Below are 13,538 nucleotides of genomic sequence, written 5' to 3' on the forward strand. Positions count from 1 at the left end.
GGCCCATTGAAGGCAAATGAGGCAATGCATAGCATCAAAGGATAGAGACCTTGTTGACTGCATCCCTCACTCCCTCCAAGACCTGAGCATGATCTCATCCCATCAATTTGGATTCCCGTGTGATACGGGATAAACATCCCAGACAAAGAGAAACTGGGATCTTTATGCTGTCTGGATTCTGAGGGGCAAAGATTCCTAAACATAAGAAAGAGATCCCCATGCTGTATGGTCTGGGTGAGCCCTAAAAGCCATATAAAGCTGCTTATTATAGATGCTTATATTACCTTTTAAATCAAAAACTGTAACTCATTTGTGTGTGTATGTTTCCTGTTTTAACCTTGTAAATAAGATTTATTAACTGAGATAGGAGTTTAGTTAGTTTATTACAGGATTGGCTACAGGCTGTGTCTTGGGCTTGAGATCTGAGTATAACTGACCTGTGGTAAGTGACTGGTTCTTTGGAACTGGGGGTAACCTGAATATTGTTGGGATTTTTGTTGTAAAGTGACCATCTAAAGTCCAGTTTGCCTGGGTGGCAAGATAGACTGGAATGTCCAAGGGGATTGTCTGTAACTCTGTGGTAAGACTGTTATAGTGCTTTAGAACTTCACACCTGTTACTGGGTTGGTGAAATCTAATTATAGAACATACAACCAGTTTTGGGTTTCTGTCCTGCTTTTTGACAGTCTGCCCTGAGGCTGGCACTCACGGTCATTAGCCACTCCAGACTGTGTGACACTGACAACTGAACCGGAGAGTCTGAAAAACTGTAGGAAGATGTAATTAATTGATTAATAGATTCATAGATTCTAGGACTGGAAGGGACCTCGAGAGGTCATGGAGTCCAATCCCCTGCCCTCATGGCAGGACCAAATACTGTCTAGACCATCCCTGACAGACATTTATCTAACCTATTCTTAAATATCTCCAGAGATGGAGATTCCACAACCTCCCTAGGCAATTTATTCCAGTGTTTAACCACCCTGACAGTTAGAAACTTTTTCCTAATGTCCAACCTAAACCTCCCTTGCTGCAGTTTAAGCCCATTGCTTCTTGTTCTATCCTTAGAGGCTAACAGTTTATTGCAGTGGTCTCCCAACTTTTTTGATCGCACACCCCTATCAGTAAAAAAATTTTGAGCACGCACCTCCTGCCGCGCCGGCTCTACCATTCTTGCCAAAGCAAAAAAAAAAAAAAAAAAAAGACGCCCGGACTCCCCCCCGACGAAAAAAAAAAAAAAAAAAACGCATTCCTCCTGCTGCACAGCCCCAAGGATCCTCTTGCGCACCCCACTTTGAGACCACTGGTTTATTGCATGGAAGGATGAAACATAAGAAAATGTCACAAATTCATACTGGTTGTATATGAGGAAATGGTGGGTTTGGTTAAAGGGATCTCAGAATTATTAGAAAAAAGTTGCATTAGCTTTGATATACCAAGTGGGATAAACACAGCATTCCAAAACCCAAGTTTATACAAGATACAACTGGGATTTGTCTTAAAAAAAAAAAGGTGTTAAAAATAACCATATACAGATTACTCTTTTGTACTAAGCCAGATATATAGAGAAGTTTCACAAATTATAGAAGCAAAGAAAGAGATACAAGACAGTCTAAATATACTATGTTGCAAGGACAACTCAATTCAAAAGATGCATTTCTGAACTACCCGAGTAAGAGTCTTTGAATATGGACAAGGCTATCTATATATTTTAACCATAAAATTAAGGGCAGATAGTGAACTTTTTTGCTCTATATGGTTTTGTTTGTTTAAACTTGGATGAAGTTCAATTTTGAAGAGGGTAAAAGGTGATCTACAAAAGCAAATACAAGTTTATGCCTTTGTTTCTTTATACATATAAGGAAGACCTGAAATATTATTTTGTTTTCAAAAACTAAAATAACTTTTTTCTTTTTTAAGCAGAGTAGAACTTCAGGTCTTGTCTATCTTGATTTCCCTACAAGACTCTATGGATGACTGAAGAATTGGTATGATTTGGATAAAGAAATGTAAACCCCGATTAACTGAAAAATGAAGTGATTATTATTCAGACTATTTCAAACTTTTTTTTTTAATCTGCACATTTAAATTCAATGTCTGAGAAATATTTAGAAGACATTAGTCCAAGCCTTTCAATTAAGGGATGAGAAAGTTAATAATCTATATCTAAACACAGCCAACGAGACCTAGAGCACAATCAAGGAAGACAAAACTTGATATACCTGTTAACTCCAGAGTAACAAACCAAGCTGAATTTTTAAAAAGAACATGCACACCATTTCAAACAGGGCTTTGGAACTGTGCTCCTGCTCCGCTCCAGCTCCAGGCAAAACCCTGCAGCTCCACTGCTCCGGAGCTGCTCCACGCTCCAGCTCCGGGCTCCGCTCCAAAGCCCTGATTTCAAACCTTATATACCATAAAAGGGCACTAACCCCATTCTTCCCCTTCCTTTTTGAGAGTCATATCAGTTAATTTAGCACACCTTATAAAAAGTTTGATCATCTTTCTTTAAGTGTTCTCAAACGGGATCAGATCTGTCAATCCCACTGCATCAGGCTGAAGCTCTTGATAGGAAGTATATATAAAATGGTAGCCTCCAAAGAGACAGACACCATTCCCAACTCCCATCACTGAATTGAGATAGTGAAACAGTAACAGATATATCCAAAACCTTTTTGTTCTTTTTTATAATATATATTTAAGATAGCTAAAATATTTAGCTTACTGTAACTAATCACTCCAGCTTTCCATTCTCCTTGAAATGTGGGCCTCTTCATCCCATTAGCAAGATATGTTGAGCTCATATAAAAGCACCATATGCAAGTCTTGTAATATATTGCTGATACTCATGCAAATACAGAAACAGAAGACCTTTCCAAAAAGTTACTGAAACACTGTAGAACTGTTGTTAAGTGCAACATTGTCATTGTTTGTTAGCTATTGTGTTAACATTTTGATACAGAGTAAAGATTTGTTGAGGGAAAACAGATGAAATTACAGTCCCTTTGTTTATCAGAACACAGCACTAAAACAGATCAACCCAAGCCTCTTAGTACTGACTGTGCGTCAGAGAAATTATAAAGGACTGTTTGTATTTACGTTTACAGTAACCCTTGTGGGCTTGGTGGTACAGATAGAGGGAACTGAAGTTACATATTTATTTATTTATTTGTATTATTGTCGCACCTAGGAGCCTGAGCCATGGATCAGGACTCCACTGTGCTGGGGGCTATACAAACACAGAACAATAATACAGTCCATGGTACAGACTAACTGTATAAGTGAGTTCAGGATACTAAACAAACCAAAGACAGACACTATCACATTTTCCTAGGACAAGGTAGTAATGATTTTTCACAACATAGAGGTGCAGCCACACTAAGAAAAAAGCTAACATGAGGTAACAGCACACCTAACGTATGTTAAACTCCTAGTGAAGATAACACTGTCTGTAATATAACACATATGGAAACTACAAACTGCCTTGCATTCACTAGGATTTTAACATGTGTTGGCTAGCACCATTTTTTCCCTAGTCACAAGGCCATAAGGAAGAGTGGGTGTGAGGGGAAAAAATGTCTTAGCTATTAAAGTATACAAACGCTGTTTCTAGTCTGAAGATTAAAGGAGCTCAACAGACTGCTCCTCCATAGCAGCAAAGGGAGCTAAATTCTACCTTTGAAAGCATATGCTGTTCCATCAGTGAGGGGGGCTGGGCTATGGAGAAAGAAAGTGAGAGACCATCATTCCCAGTCCACTGTTATAAAAACCAGACAAACTTGCCTCTACTGTAATGGTTCATTGCTGATTCCAGAGACAGTAGAAGTTTTCCATGTTAGTTGTGAAAACAATGGTCTGGAGATCAGTTCCTTTAGCTAGCTACACTTTTGGTCCCATTCCCCACTCCACCACCAATTTTGTGATTTAATTTAAGGCTTATCTATCCTAGGGAAGTTTTGCATAAGTTTTCCACTGATGATGTTGGTGGAGCTGAACCAGTGTTAATAACATTGGGAGCCATAGCCTAGATGACCACTGGCATTTTTCACCAAAATCATACTGCTTCAATGTTCAGGGGCAGGCGAGGGAGAAAAGAGCCAGGTCAATCACAAGGGGAAGTCATTTTCTTCCACAGAGGAAACACATTTGTAGGTGTGGGGCGCTGCAGAAGGGATTTGCAGCTAGAAAAAGTGAGATGGAGGATGGTGAAACTGGAGGATCTAAGAGCTGTGTGAATGGGGGAAGGAGCAAACACAAGGTTTGGTGGCTGGAAAATGACATCCCCTCTCTAACAATTCTTATCTACTTAGCATTAAACTCTGGCCAGCTACATGTGTTGGCTGGGCCCTGGCATAAGCAACTAATTGAATTTTACCCAAAATGAGATTGGGGCTTTTCAAATTCCTCTCTCAAAGAAGTTGACACACCCCAGGTTTCATTATCTGTGAGAGCATGCAGAACTCAGTGGAGGCACAACTAAGGCCAGCAGAAACAGACCAGGGCTTCAAGTTTCTTTAAGGTGTAGCGGTTAGTAGCTAGACAACTAGATTGAAGCAAGTCCCAGTTTTAACATATTTAGGCAGGGTGTCCCACAAGACAAGAGTTTTCCTGCATAATGGATCCTGGTTTAGCCCAGGGCCAGATCCACAGTTAATCCACCAATTGTAGCAACTGGGAGCTCCAGTCACAGACCAGGATCCAGTTATGCTAGGCACTATACAAACACAGAACAAAAAGAGTCCCTGACCCAAAGAGCTCTTACAATCTAAGCATAAGACAAGAAACAACCATCTTGGTCAGCTGTTTGTCCTGAATCAGCCCTGGGCTGGATCCACAGTTAATACACCATTGGTGGGATGAGCACAAACTACTCTGGTTGCCTATAGTCACAATTATATAACTCACTTATTTCTAAGGGCTTTGGAATATCTTCACAAGGAAGATGTGTATAGGCTTATATAAATAAAAGGTGCAATATACAGCAAGATTTTTTCCTTAAAAATGTAACTCAAGTAAAAGGTGCTTTTGAAAACTGACCCACTCTCAATAGGGAAAGCAAAGTACTGACAGCACTACCAGTTTCCAGCTACACCTCTACCTTGATATAACGCTGTCCTCAGGAACTAAAAAATCTTACCGTGTTATAGGTGAAACCGCGTTATATCGAACTTGCTTTGATCCACCAGAGTGCGCAGCCCCGCCCCCCCCCGGAGCACTGCTTTACCGCGTTATATCCGAATTCGTGTTATATCGGGTGGCGTTATATAGGGGTAGCGGTGTATAACTTCCAACCAATGCACCTTAGCTATGTTCTACAAGCAGCACACCCAAAGATAAGTTAGTTCAGTCACAATACTGAGATTGCATCAATGGTACCAAGTAGTGTGAACTGCAATATCTAAATATTTAGTATGTTCATAACCATGGTACATAATGGATTCTTGTCTAGTATGGAACAGACCAAGATCACTCCCCAGCTCATTTTATATAGGTCACAACAATGTCTTTTGGTCACTACCAAGCCAGCACAGATTCAAGATAGTGGCGTAGATATGGAAGGCTTTGCATCTTATCAACCACCCCAGGAGTCATCCAGACTATACGCACAAACAATTTCTACACTGAATAATTTCTGCCAGGGATAAATGTTCATTTTGAAGATCCACATGGATCAGCTGATTGAGCATCTATTTTTATGCATAATCCAAAATTTAAAATAACCCAAAAGTGACCACCATACTTAATTGTTGGTTTCCGATTTCTACTTAAATCTTCTCCCTCCCCAAAATATTAACATAGCAGAACCAGACATTCTTTGTCTCACACGACCACCTCCAGCATTCTTCCTGATCTCCATCCAAGGCAATGAACTACTAAGAAATCAGTGCCACCAGCAGCACCAAATTCAGTGGCTTTGCACTGGAGCCAGGTGCAGAATGAAATTCATTTGGATCACAACACAAACCCAGTCAATCATTTTCACTCTGCAATTCAATGTGTGTGTAAAGCATTTCTCAGATGTCAAGAATTCCCACACCTAGAGCACACCGGGCTACAGTGCCCTGTGTTTCAACCGTTATTACCCAGCAGGTCCGACTGAGTTCAAGTACCTGTCTTTCTTTCCTTCGGGAGTCTGTGAGCAGGGTGTACAGTGATCAGACAGCCTTCTTAAAACCAAAGTATTGCTTAGTTCAGCAGCAGAAACAGAGCATTTAGAGAAAATGGATTTTAAAACAATCTACATGCATGTCTACCTTGCCTAAAAGCTTTCCACCCCAAATAATAACCTAAGCAAGCTTAACCTCTTCAGACACCTGCGGTCCATCTGTCTCAGTCTGGTTTCCTGAAACAACTACACCGCCTCTTAAGAGACCATTCCTTTCTAAACCTTCCAGTTCTTCTATCTCCTACATTCACAGGCCTTTTCCTGTCCTCGTAGCCTCTTAACAACTACTCAAGTGTTTACTGAGAAATGACTTATTTTGAGCCATTCTTTCCTGATTGCTATTCCTGACAGCTCCCTATTAAGCTAAATATAGCCATACAGTAAACATCCAAATAACCAGGTCAACATACAGTTTTTAACAGAAATGTAGGGCTAGAGGGGGCCTCGAGAGGTCATCAAGTCCAGTCCCCTGCACTCAGGCAGGCCAAAGTTTATGAATTTATAAATTATTACAAAGCTGCCCCAGTTCCATCACAGGGGTAAGAGAAAAATGCAGAAACATGAAACTCAAATACATAATTAAACAGAGAAAGAACAGTGGGAATAAAACAAGTATGGGAAGAGGAAGATAAACAGAATGGGGACAGAGACAACAGTGAGGATCCCAATATTGGGATCCTCTCTAATTTTGTTTTCAAGAATCTTTTGCAAAGCTTACAAACAAGATACTAAAAGTGCATCCTGGTAGCCCACTAAATTACCTCAGTGAATACATTTGTTCACCTTTATTAATTTAGTAAGGAGGGGCTACAAGAAAGGAACTATCTTTTTGTTCTGTGTTTGTACAGTGCCTAGCACAACCGAGCCCCAGTCATGGGCCAGGACCCCAAGGAACTGTGATAATACAATAAAAAGTTATGGTTGAGGGAATAGACAAAGAATGCTCCCAAACTCTCTGGATGTCTCCTCATGCAGTTAGTACTCAGACAATCATTTACATACATCCTTTCTTAACATCCTGGGGAAGACACTGACATTTATGGCCCTGCCTGCCTTCCACTTCTCTCTCATTCATGCTCGCTTCTTTTCAGTTTCCTGTCTGTATTTTCTTTTCTAGCCTTTCCTTCCATCTGCCTCTTAATGATCTTTGTGTCTTTTTCCACAGGAGCAATCATATCATCTGCACTATGTGTATTTCACTGAGGAATGAGAGAAGTGAAACTGACAGCTCCATTTCTGCCCTTGCAGAGATCACATCACTTTCACATATTAGTGGTATATTAAAAGGGTTCTAATTGCTCTTCACAATAATATACAGTGCAGTAGTTCCCAATCAAAAAGAAAACACACGTCATAAAAAACAAATAAATAATGTTACCCCTTAAAGTAGGGATATCTACTTGCCAAAAGAAGGTGAGCATCCAGTAATTTTGCATTCTGAGCCATGACTAAGGTCTGTGTGTTTTTTAAATGAACGGATGTGTAAAAGAAAAGCATCACAAATCTACATTCTCCACCCCTTGGTTTGTCTACTACCGGTAAGTATTCACATCAACCAACCTTTTCCCAAGACTTCTACATAACACAAAATAAAAAAAATTAAAGTATCAACTATTTTTTCAGTCATAGAAAATACAACACGAGACATACCAAACAGTGATTTTTGACTGGTAACATGTCAAGAATCCACTTAAAACAGCAATACAATAATGATCTAGATTTCCTATTATTAAAGATTGAATTTGCAAGCACAGCCTGCACAGTTGCACCTGCAAACATTAAGAATGAAAAAATTGCACTGAGAGTGCAAAATGGCTAGATGATTTATGCATACAACTGAGGGTTTTAATACAAACAAAAGCCCCATTTCTGCAAGGATCTCCACATGGATGGACCCCGGTTTCTCTGCAGAGTTCCACTGAATTCAATGGGGCACTGTGCAGGTTTAGGGATCCATCCCTAGAGCTCCTTCCAGGATCAGGGCCAACATTTTCAAGGTACAGGTACAATTATTAGTCAGCCTCTAACACTGGATGGCCTTGAGGTCAAGACACTGAACTGAGGCTTGGAAGAACTAGTTCAATTCCTGACTCAACCAAAGACTTCCTGTATAACCTTGGGCAAATCATTTAGTCTCCAGATGTTTCAATTCCTTGCCTGTAAACAAGGAACACTCTGAGGGCTTGTCTATATATAAAACGACACCAATGGGAGGGGTTCTCCTGTCAGCATAGGTAATCCACTTCCCCGAGAGGCAGTAGCTAGGTTAACGGAAGAATTGTTCGGTCAACCTAGCATTGTCTACACAAGGACTTAGGTCATCTTAACAACGATGCTCAGGAGTGTGGATTTTTTCACACCCCTGACTGATGTAAATAAACTGACCTAATTTTTTAGTGTAGACTAGGTCTTAGATCGTCTTGTCCAATTGGACCGTAAACTCTTCAGGGCAGGGACAGTCTCTCACTGTGCATACATACAAAATGTGGCTACAATTTCATTTGAGGCTTCTAGGAGCTACTGTAATATAAATAATTGTGCCCGGAAACCACAGGTCATCCAATGTTAGAGGCTGGCTAAAAATTTGGTTGCAAGTGCTTGGACAGTTTTAAAATAGACCTTCACAAAATAAGAAAGGTCCAATCTTACCAACATTTATGCATAGGAGTAACTTTATTCATGTGAATAGTCCCATCAATGTGTCCACAAATCAGAACCTTTGACACAAATTTTGGTATAGTATCAAGCCTGTCTACATAAACCTCTTACATGAAACTTAAAGATCACTCATAGTTTAATAGGTTTCATTTTAACCCTATCTAAAAAGGGTAAAACTGTATAACCAAGCTAAATAATTTGATGCCTAAAGTCTATAGTATTCACACTTCTTCCTCCAGACTACTCTTATTTAAAAAAAAATGAAATATGATTAACAGCTGCAAAAATACAAGTGATCCAAATACTTCTCCCTATACCTAAATACAGTGGAAAATCTTATCTGTAAGGGACTTATACATACAGATTTTTACAAGCTTGTCCAAATATCAAATATGCCCTGTAACTAGAAATAGAAGGCTTGCACAATATAACAGAAAAAACAAAAGCATTTCACACATTCTATATAAATAATTAAAGTATTTCCATATTCCAGGGCCCCACAAACAGAAATATATATATTAGGGCTGTCAAGCGATTAAAAAAATTAATCGTGATTAATCGCGCCGTTAAACAATAATATAATACCATTTATTTAAATATTTTTGGTGTTTTCTACATTTTCAAATATATTGATTCCAATTACAGCACAGAATACAAAGTGTACAGTGCTCACTTTATTTTTTATTACAAATATTTGCACTGTAAAAAACAAAAGAAATAGTATTTTTCAATTCACCTAATAGAAGTACTGTAATACAATCTCTTTATCATGGAAGTTGAACTTACAAATGTAGAATTTGTAAACCTGCGTTCAAAAATAAAACAATGTAAAACTTTACAGCCTACAAGTCCAATCAGTCCTACTTCTTGTTCAGAGCAGACAAACAAGTTTGTTTACACTTGCAGAAAATAATGCTGCCTGCTTCTTGTTTACAATGTCACCTGAAAGTGAGAACAGGCACTGTTGTAGCCGGCGTCACAAGATATTTACATGCCAGATGTGCTAAAGATTCACATGCCCCTTGATGCTTCAACCACCATTCCAGAGGATATGCATCCATGCGGACGACGAGTTCTGCTCGATAACGATCCAAAGCAGTGCGGACTGATGCATGTTTATTTTCATCGTCTGAGTCAGATGTCACCAGCAGAAGGTTGATATTCTTTTTTGGTGGTTTGGGTTCTCTGTTTCCACGTCAGAGTGTTGCTCTTTTAAGACTTCTGAAAGCATACTTCACACCTCTCAGATTTTGGAAGGCACTTCAGATTCTTAAATCTTGGGTCGAGTGCTGTAGCTATCTTTAGAAATTTCATATTGGTATCTTCTTTGCATTTTGTCAAATTTGCAGTGAAAGTGTTCTTAAAATGAACAACATGTGCTGAGTCATCTTCCGAGACTGCTATAACATGAAATATATGGCAGAATGTGGGTAAAACAGAGTAGTAGACATACAGTTCTCCCCCAAGGAGTTCAGTCTCTAATTTAATTAATGCATTATTTTTTTAACCAGCGTCATCAGCATGGAAGCATGTCCTCCGGAATGATGGTCAAAGCATGAAGAGGCATAGGAATCTTTAGCGCATCTGGCACGTAAATATCTTGCAACACCAGCTACAACAGTGCCATGCGAATGCCTGTTCTTAATTACAGTGTCACCTGAAAGTGAGAAGTGGGCAGCATTATCTCCCATAAACATAATCAAACTTGCAATTCACTGAATGAGAAGTAGGACTGAGTGGACTTGTACATTTTTTTTGTTTTTGAGTGGAGTTATGTAACAAAACAAACTCATTTGAAGTTACACTTTCATGATAAAGAGATTGCACAACAGTACTTGTATGAGGTGTATTGAAAAATACTACTTTTTATCATTTTTAAGTGCAAATATTTGTAAGCAAAAATAATATAAAGTGAGCACTGTACACTTCGTATTCTGTGTTATAACTGAAATCAATATATTTGAAAATGTAGAAAAACATCAAAAATATTTAATAAATTTCAGTTGGTATTCTATTGTTTAACAGTGCGATTAATCATGATTAATTTTTTTGAGTTAATCACGTGATTAATTGGCAGTCCTTATATTATAGTAGTTGTGCACTCTTCTGTCTTCCCATCTAGTATTTTTATGCATTTCAACTCTTTTACATAGACTACCTAGAGATTTGAAACACTACATGTCTTTATTATGTTTTTACATGCTTTGAAGTTCTGGTGAATTATGTAAGTGCAATGTATTATTATTATTAAATGAACAAAAATGATCTGAACCGAACAATGCCATAAGACTTCAGTCTAAATTGAGATCTACATATAAGAAAAGGATAAATATCATCCTGAATGACAGGGTCTTCAAATAAGATTTACATAACACTGAACTACACTACCAATAGCCTGACAGTATGAAACATCTAAGCTCTAAATCCCTTTTCCCTACTGTTTAAGTCAAAAGATTTCACTCTAATCACATTTCAGTGACACTAGGTTTTAGGATTCATTATCAGAAGAGGGACAGAACACTAAAGAACTCAAAAAGTTTTACTTTCTAAAACATGAACTTCTAGCCCAGTTTATTTTTAAAAGAAGACAAACAACAGTGGTTCAGTTAAAAAATTCCCCACATCATGGGGTGGGGGGGGGGGGGAGAGGGGGATGAAAGAACAGTGTCAAAACAAAACAAAAGCTAACAAAAAAAAGTGGCAACACACATAAATAATGTTACCCCTTTAAGTAGGGAAGAAACCATGGATGGTGAAGGAATTAACCAAAGGCTGGCGCAAGTTACAATGATCCTAAAGGCAGATTTCTGAGAGGCCCTGAGCCACTTTTATTGACTTCAAGTGGCAGGGAGTTCAGTCCTTCTCCAGACCATCCCAGGCCTTTTACATCCCTCTCACACATCTCTTCCCCACAGCCCATTCCTTCCTCACTTTTAACTCTTCTAGGTTCTTTGGCACCCTGGTCTTTCCCCCAAGAAGCCTTCGTTTATGAGACTCTAGGCCTATCACCACCACCACTTCGGCACTCTGCTGGATGCTCTCCTACAGGCAGTCAGCAAGGACGGGTGCAGCACCTCTCAAGCTTGCAGAAACCAAGGAACTGCCGCTGCCTCCCCTCTCAAATGCTACCAAGTTAAAGGGACATTTTTTAAAAAGCACATCTGTGGGACACCCTTGGGCACAAGGCCCAGTTGACACAATTTAAACAGGAGCTACACCACCACCCCTGCGGCTCTCAGCCTGCTACTTCCCCAGTGTGAGGCAAAGCTCCAAAATGAGGGACACAAAACAAGCAACCCAGCAGCCTCACACAGGGCAACATCCAAGTGTTGTAACATCCCCCAAGCAGCTCGGTACCCGGCTAGCTGAAGTGACAGGCGGCAGCCACGGACACCGCGGGGACGGACACCCCGTACCTACACCAGAGAGAGGACAGGCGACAGGCACCCCCAAGCGAGCGGGGGACCCCTGGGAGGGCCCCGCATGACACACGGGTCTCAGCCCCGCCACCAGCAGGCGGAGGAGAGACGGGATTGGGGGCCGAGATCGGGGAGCCGGGGCACCGCGGAGGTAACCGGGGGGGACTCCCCGCTCTCACAGCCGCTGCCCCCCCGGGAGGCGGATCCACCCCCCCGGGCTGCTGGGGGAAGTGGGAGCGCCACCTCCGGCCGCCCTTCCCTGGCCGGGGCAGCCGCCCGCTCGCGGACACTCACACGCACACAGCTCCACCACGTAGGCGTAGTAGGACCAGGCCACCACCAGGGCGATGAAGACCACGGGCACCCAGGCCAGCACCCTCTGGCAGCACTTGAGGACGTGGGACGGCGCCATCTTCCCTGGCGAGCCGCTGCAGGGGAGGCATCGGGGTTCGCGGCGCCGGCGCTGCTGCTGGGGCTGCAGCAGCTGCGGAGCCTCCCGCCGCCGCCGTCCCGTCCCCGCCCCGCACGCCGAGGGGGCTGGGCTTGTGCAGCGGCCGCCCCCCCGGAACTCGCTGCGGGGTGGGGCTCGCTGCACCCCAGGCCCCAGCCACTGTGTGGCCTGCCCAGAAACCTTCCCCCTCCTAATGTCCTTCCGCAAAGCCCCTCAGGGTCCCCCCATACTTAGCCCCTCGCTCTGGCGCCGCCTCCCCCGAGCTCTCTCAGCCGCCTGCAGCCTCTCCCCAAACCGTCCCCAGTTTCTCCCCAGTGCCCTCAGCCTCTGCTCACAGCCCCCAAATGCTCTCAGCCTCCTGCAGTGCTGCCCGTTTATCTGCATAAGCAAATAGCCTATACCCCAATACCACCCCACTTCGCGTCCTAACCCCAGTCCCCTCACGCTAGCTCCCCCTGCACTATCGATCCACTACCCTAACATCCAACAGCCCCCCTCCAATTGTCCCCAACCCGTCTCATGGGCAAACTAGGGAGACGTGGTCTAGGTGCGATTACTATAAAGAGGCTGCAAAACTGGATGAAAAACCTGACTCAAAGAGTGGTTATCAATGGTTCACTGTCAAACTGGGTGGACATATCTAGTGGGGGTCTGCAGGGGCCAGTCATGGGTATGGGGCTATTCAATATTCTCATTAATGAGTTGGATAAAGGAATGGCAAGTATGTGTCTAAAGTCTGTGGCTAACACCAAGCTAGGAGGGGTTACAAGCATTCAAAACAACCATGTTAAATCAGAGAATTAGTTTGAAATCAATAACATTTAATTCAGTAAAGACAAGTGCA

The 13,538-nt window shown here is 41.7% G+C and overlaps 1 protein-coding gene across 3 annotated transcripts in view; it reads right to left on the reverse strand.

The window, feature by feature from the left end:
- Nucleotides 1-12,677, reverse strand: part of LOC112118487 (palmitoyltransferase ZDHHC20) — a 70,958-nt gene extending 58,281 nt beyond the window's left edge. For all 3 annotated transcript variants that reach the window (XM_024216852.3, XM_024216845.3, XM_024216835.3), the window contains exon 1: nt 12,538-12,677. In XM_024216852.3, the coding sequence (XP_024072620.1) occupies nt 12,538-12,655 (118 nt within the window). In that variant the 5' untranslated portion in view covers nt 12,656-12,677. The remainder of the gene's footprint in view (nt 1-12,537) is intronic.
- Between the last annotated feature and the right edge of the window lie 861 nt (nt 12,678-13,538).

This window comes from Terrapene carolina, unplaced genomic scaffold (assembly GCF_002925995.2).
Source record: "Terrapene carolina triunguis isolate 2854851 unplaced genomic scaffold, T_m_triunguis-2.0 Scaffold141, whole genome shotgun sequence".
Lineage (NCBI taxonomy): Eukaryota > Metazoa > Chordata > Testudines > Emydidae > Terrapene > Terrapene triunguis.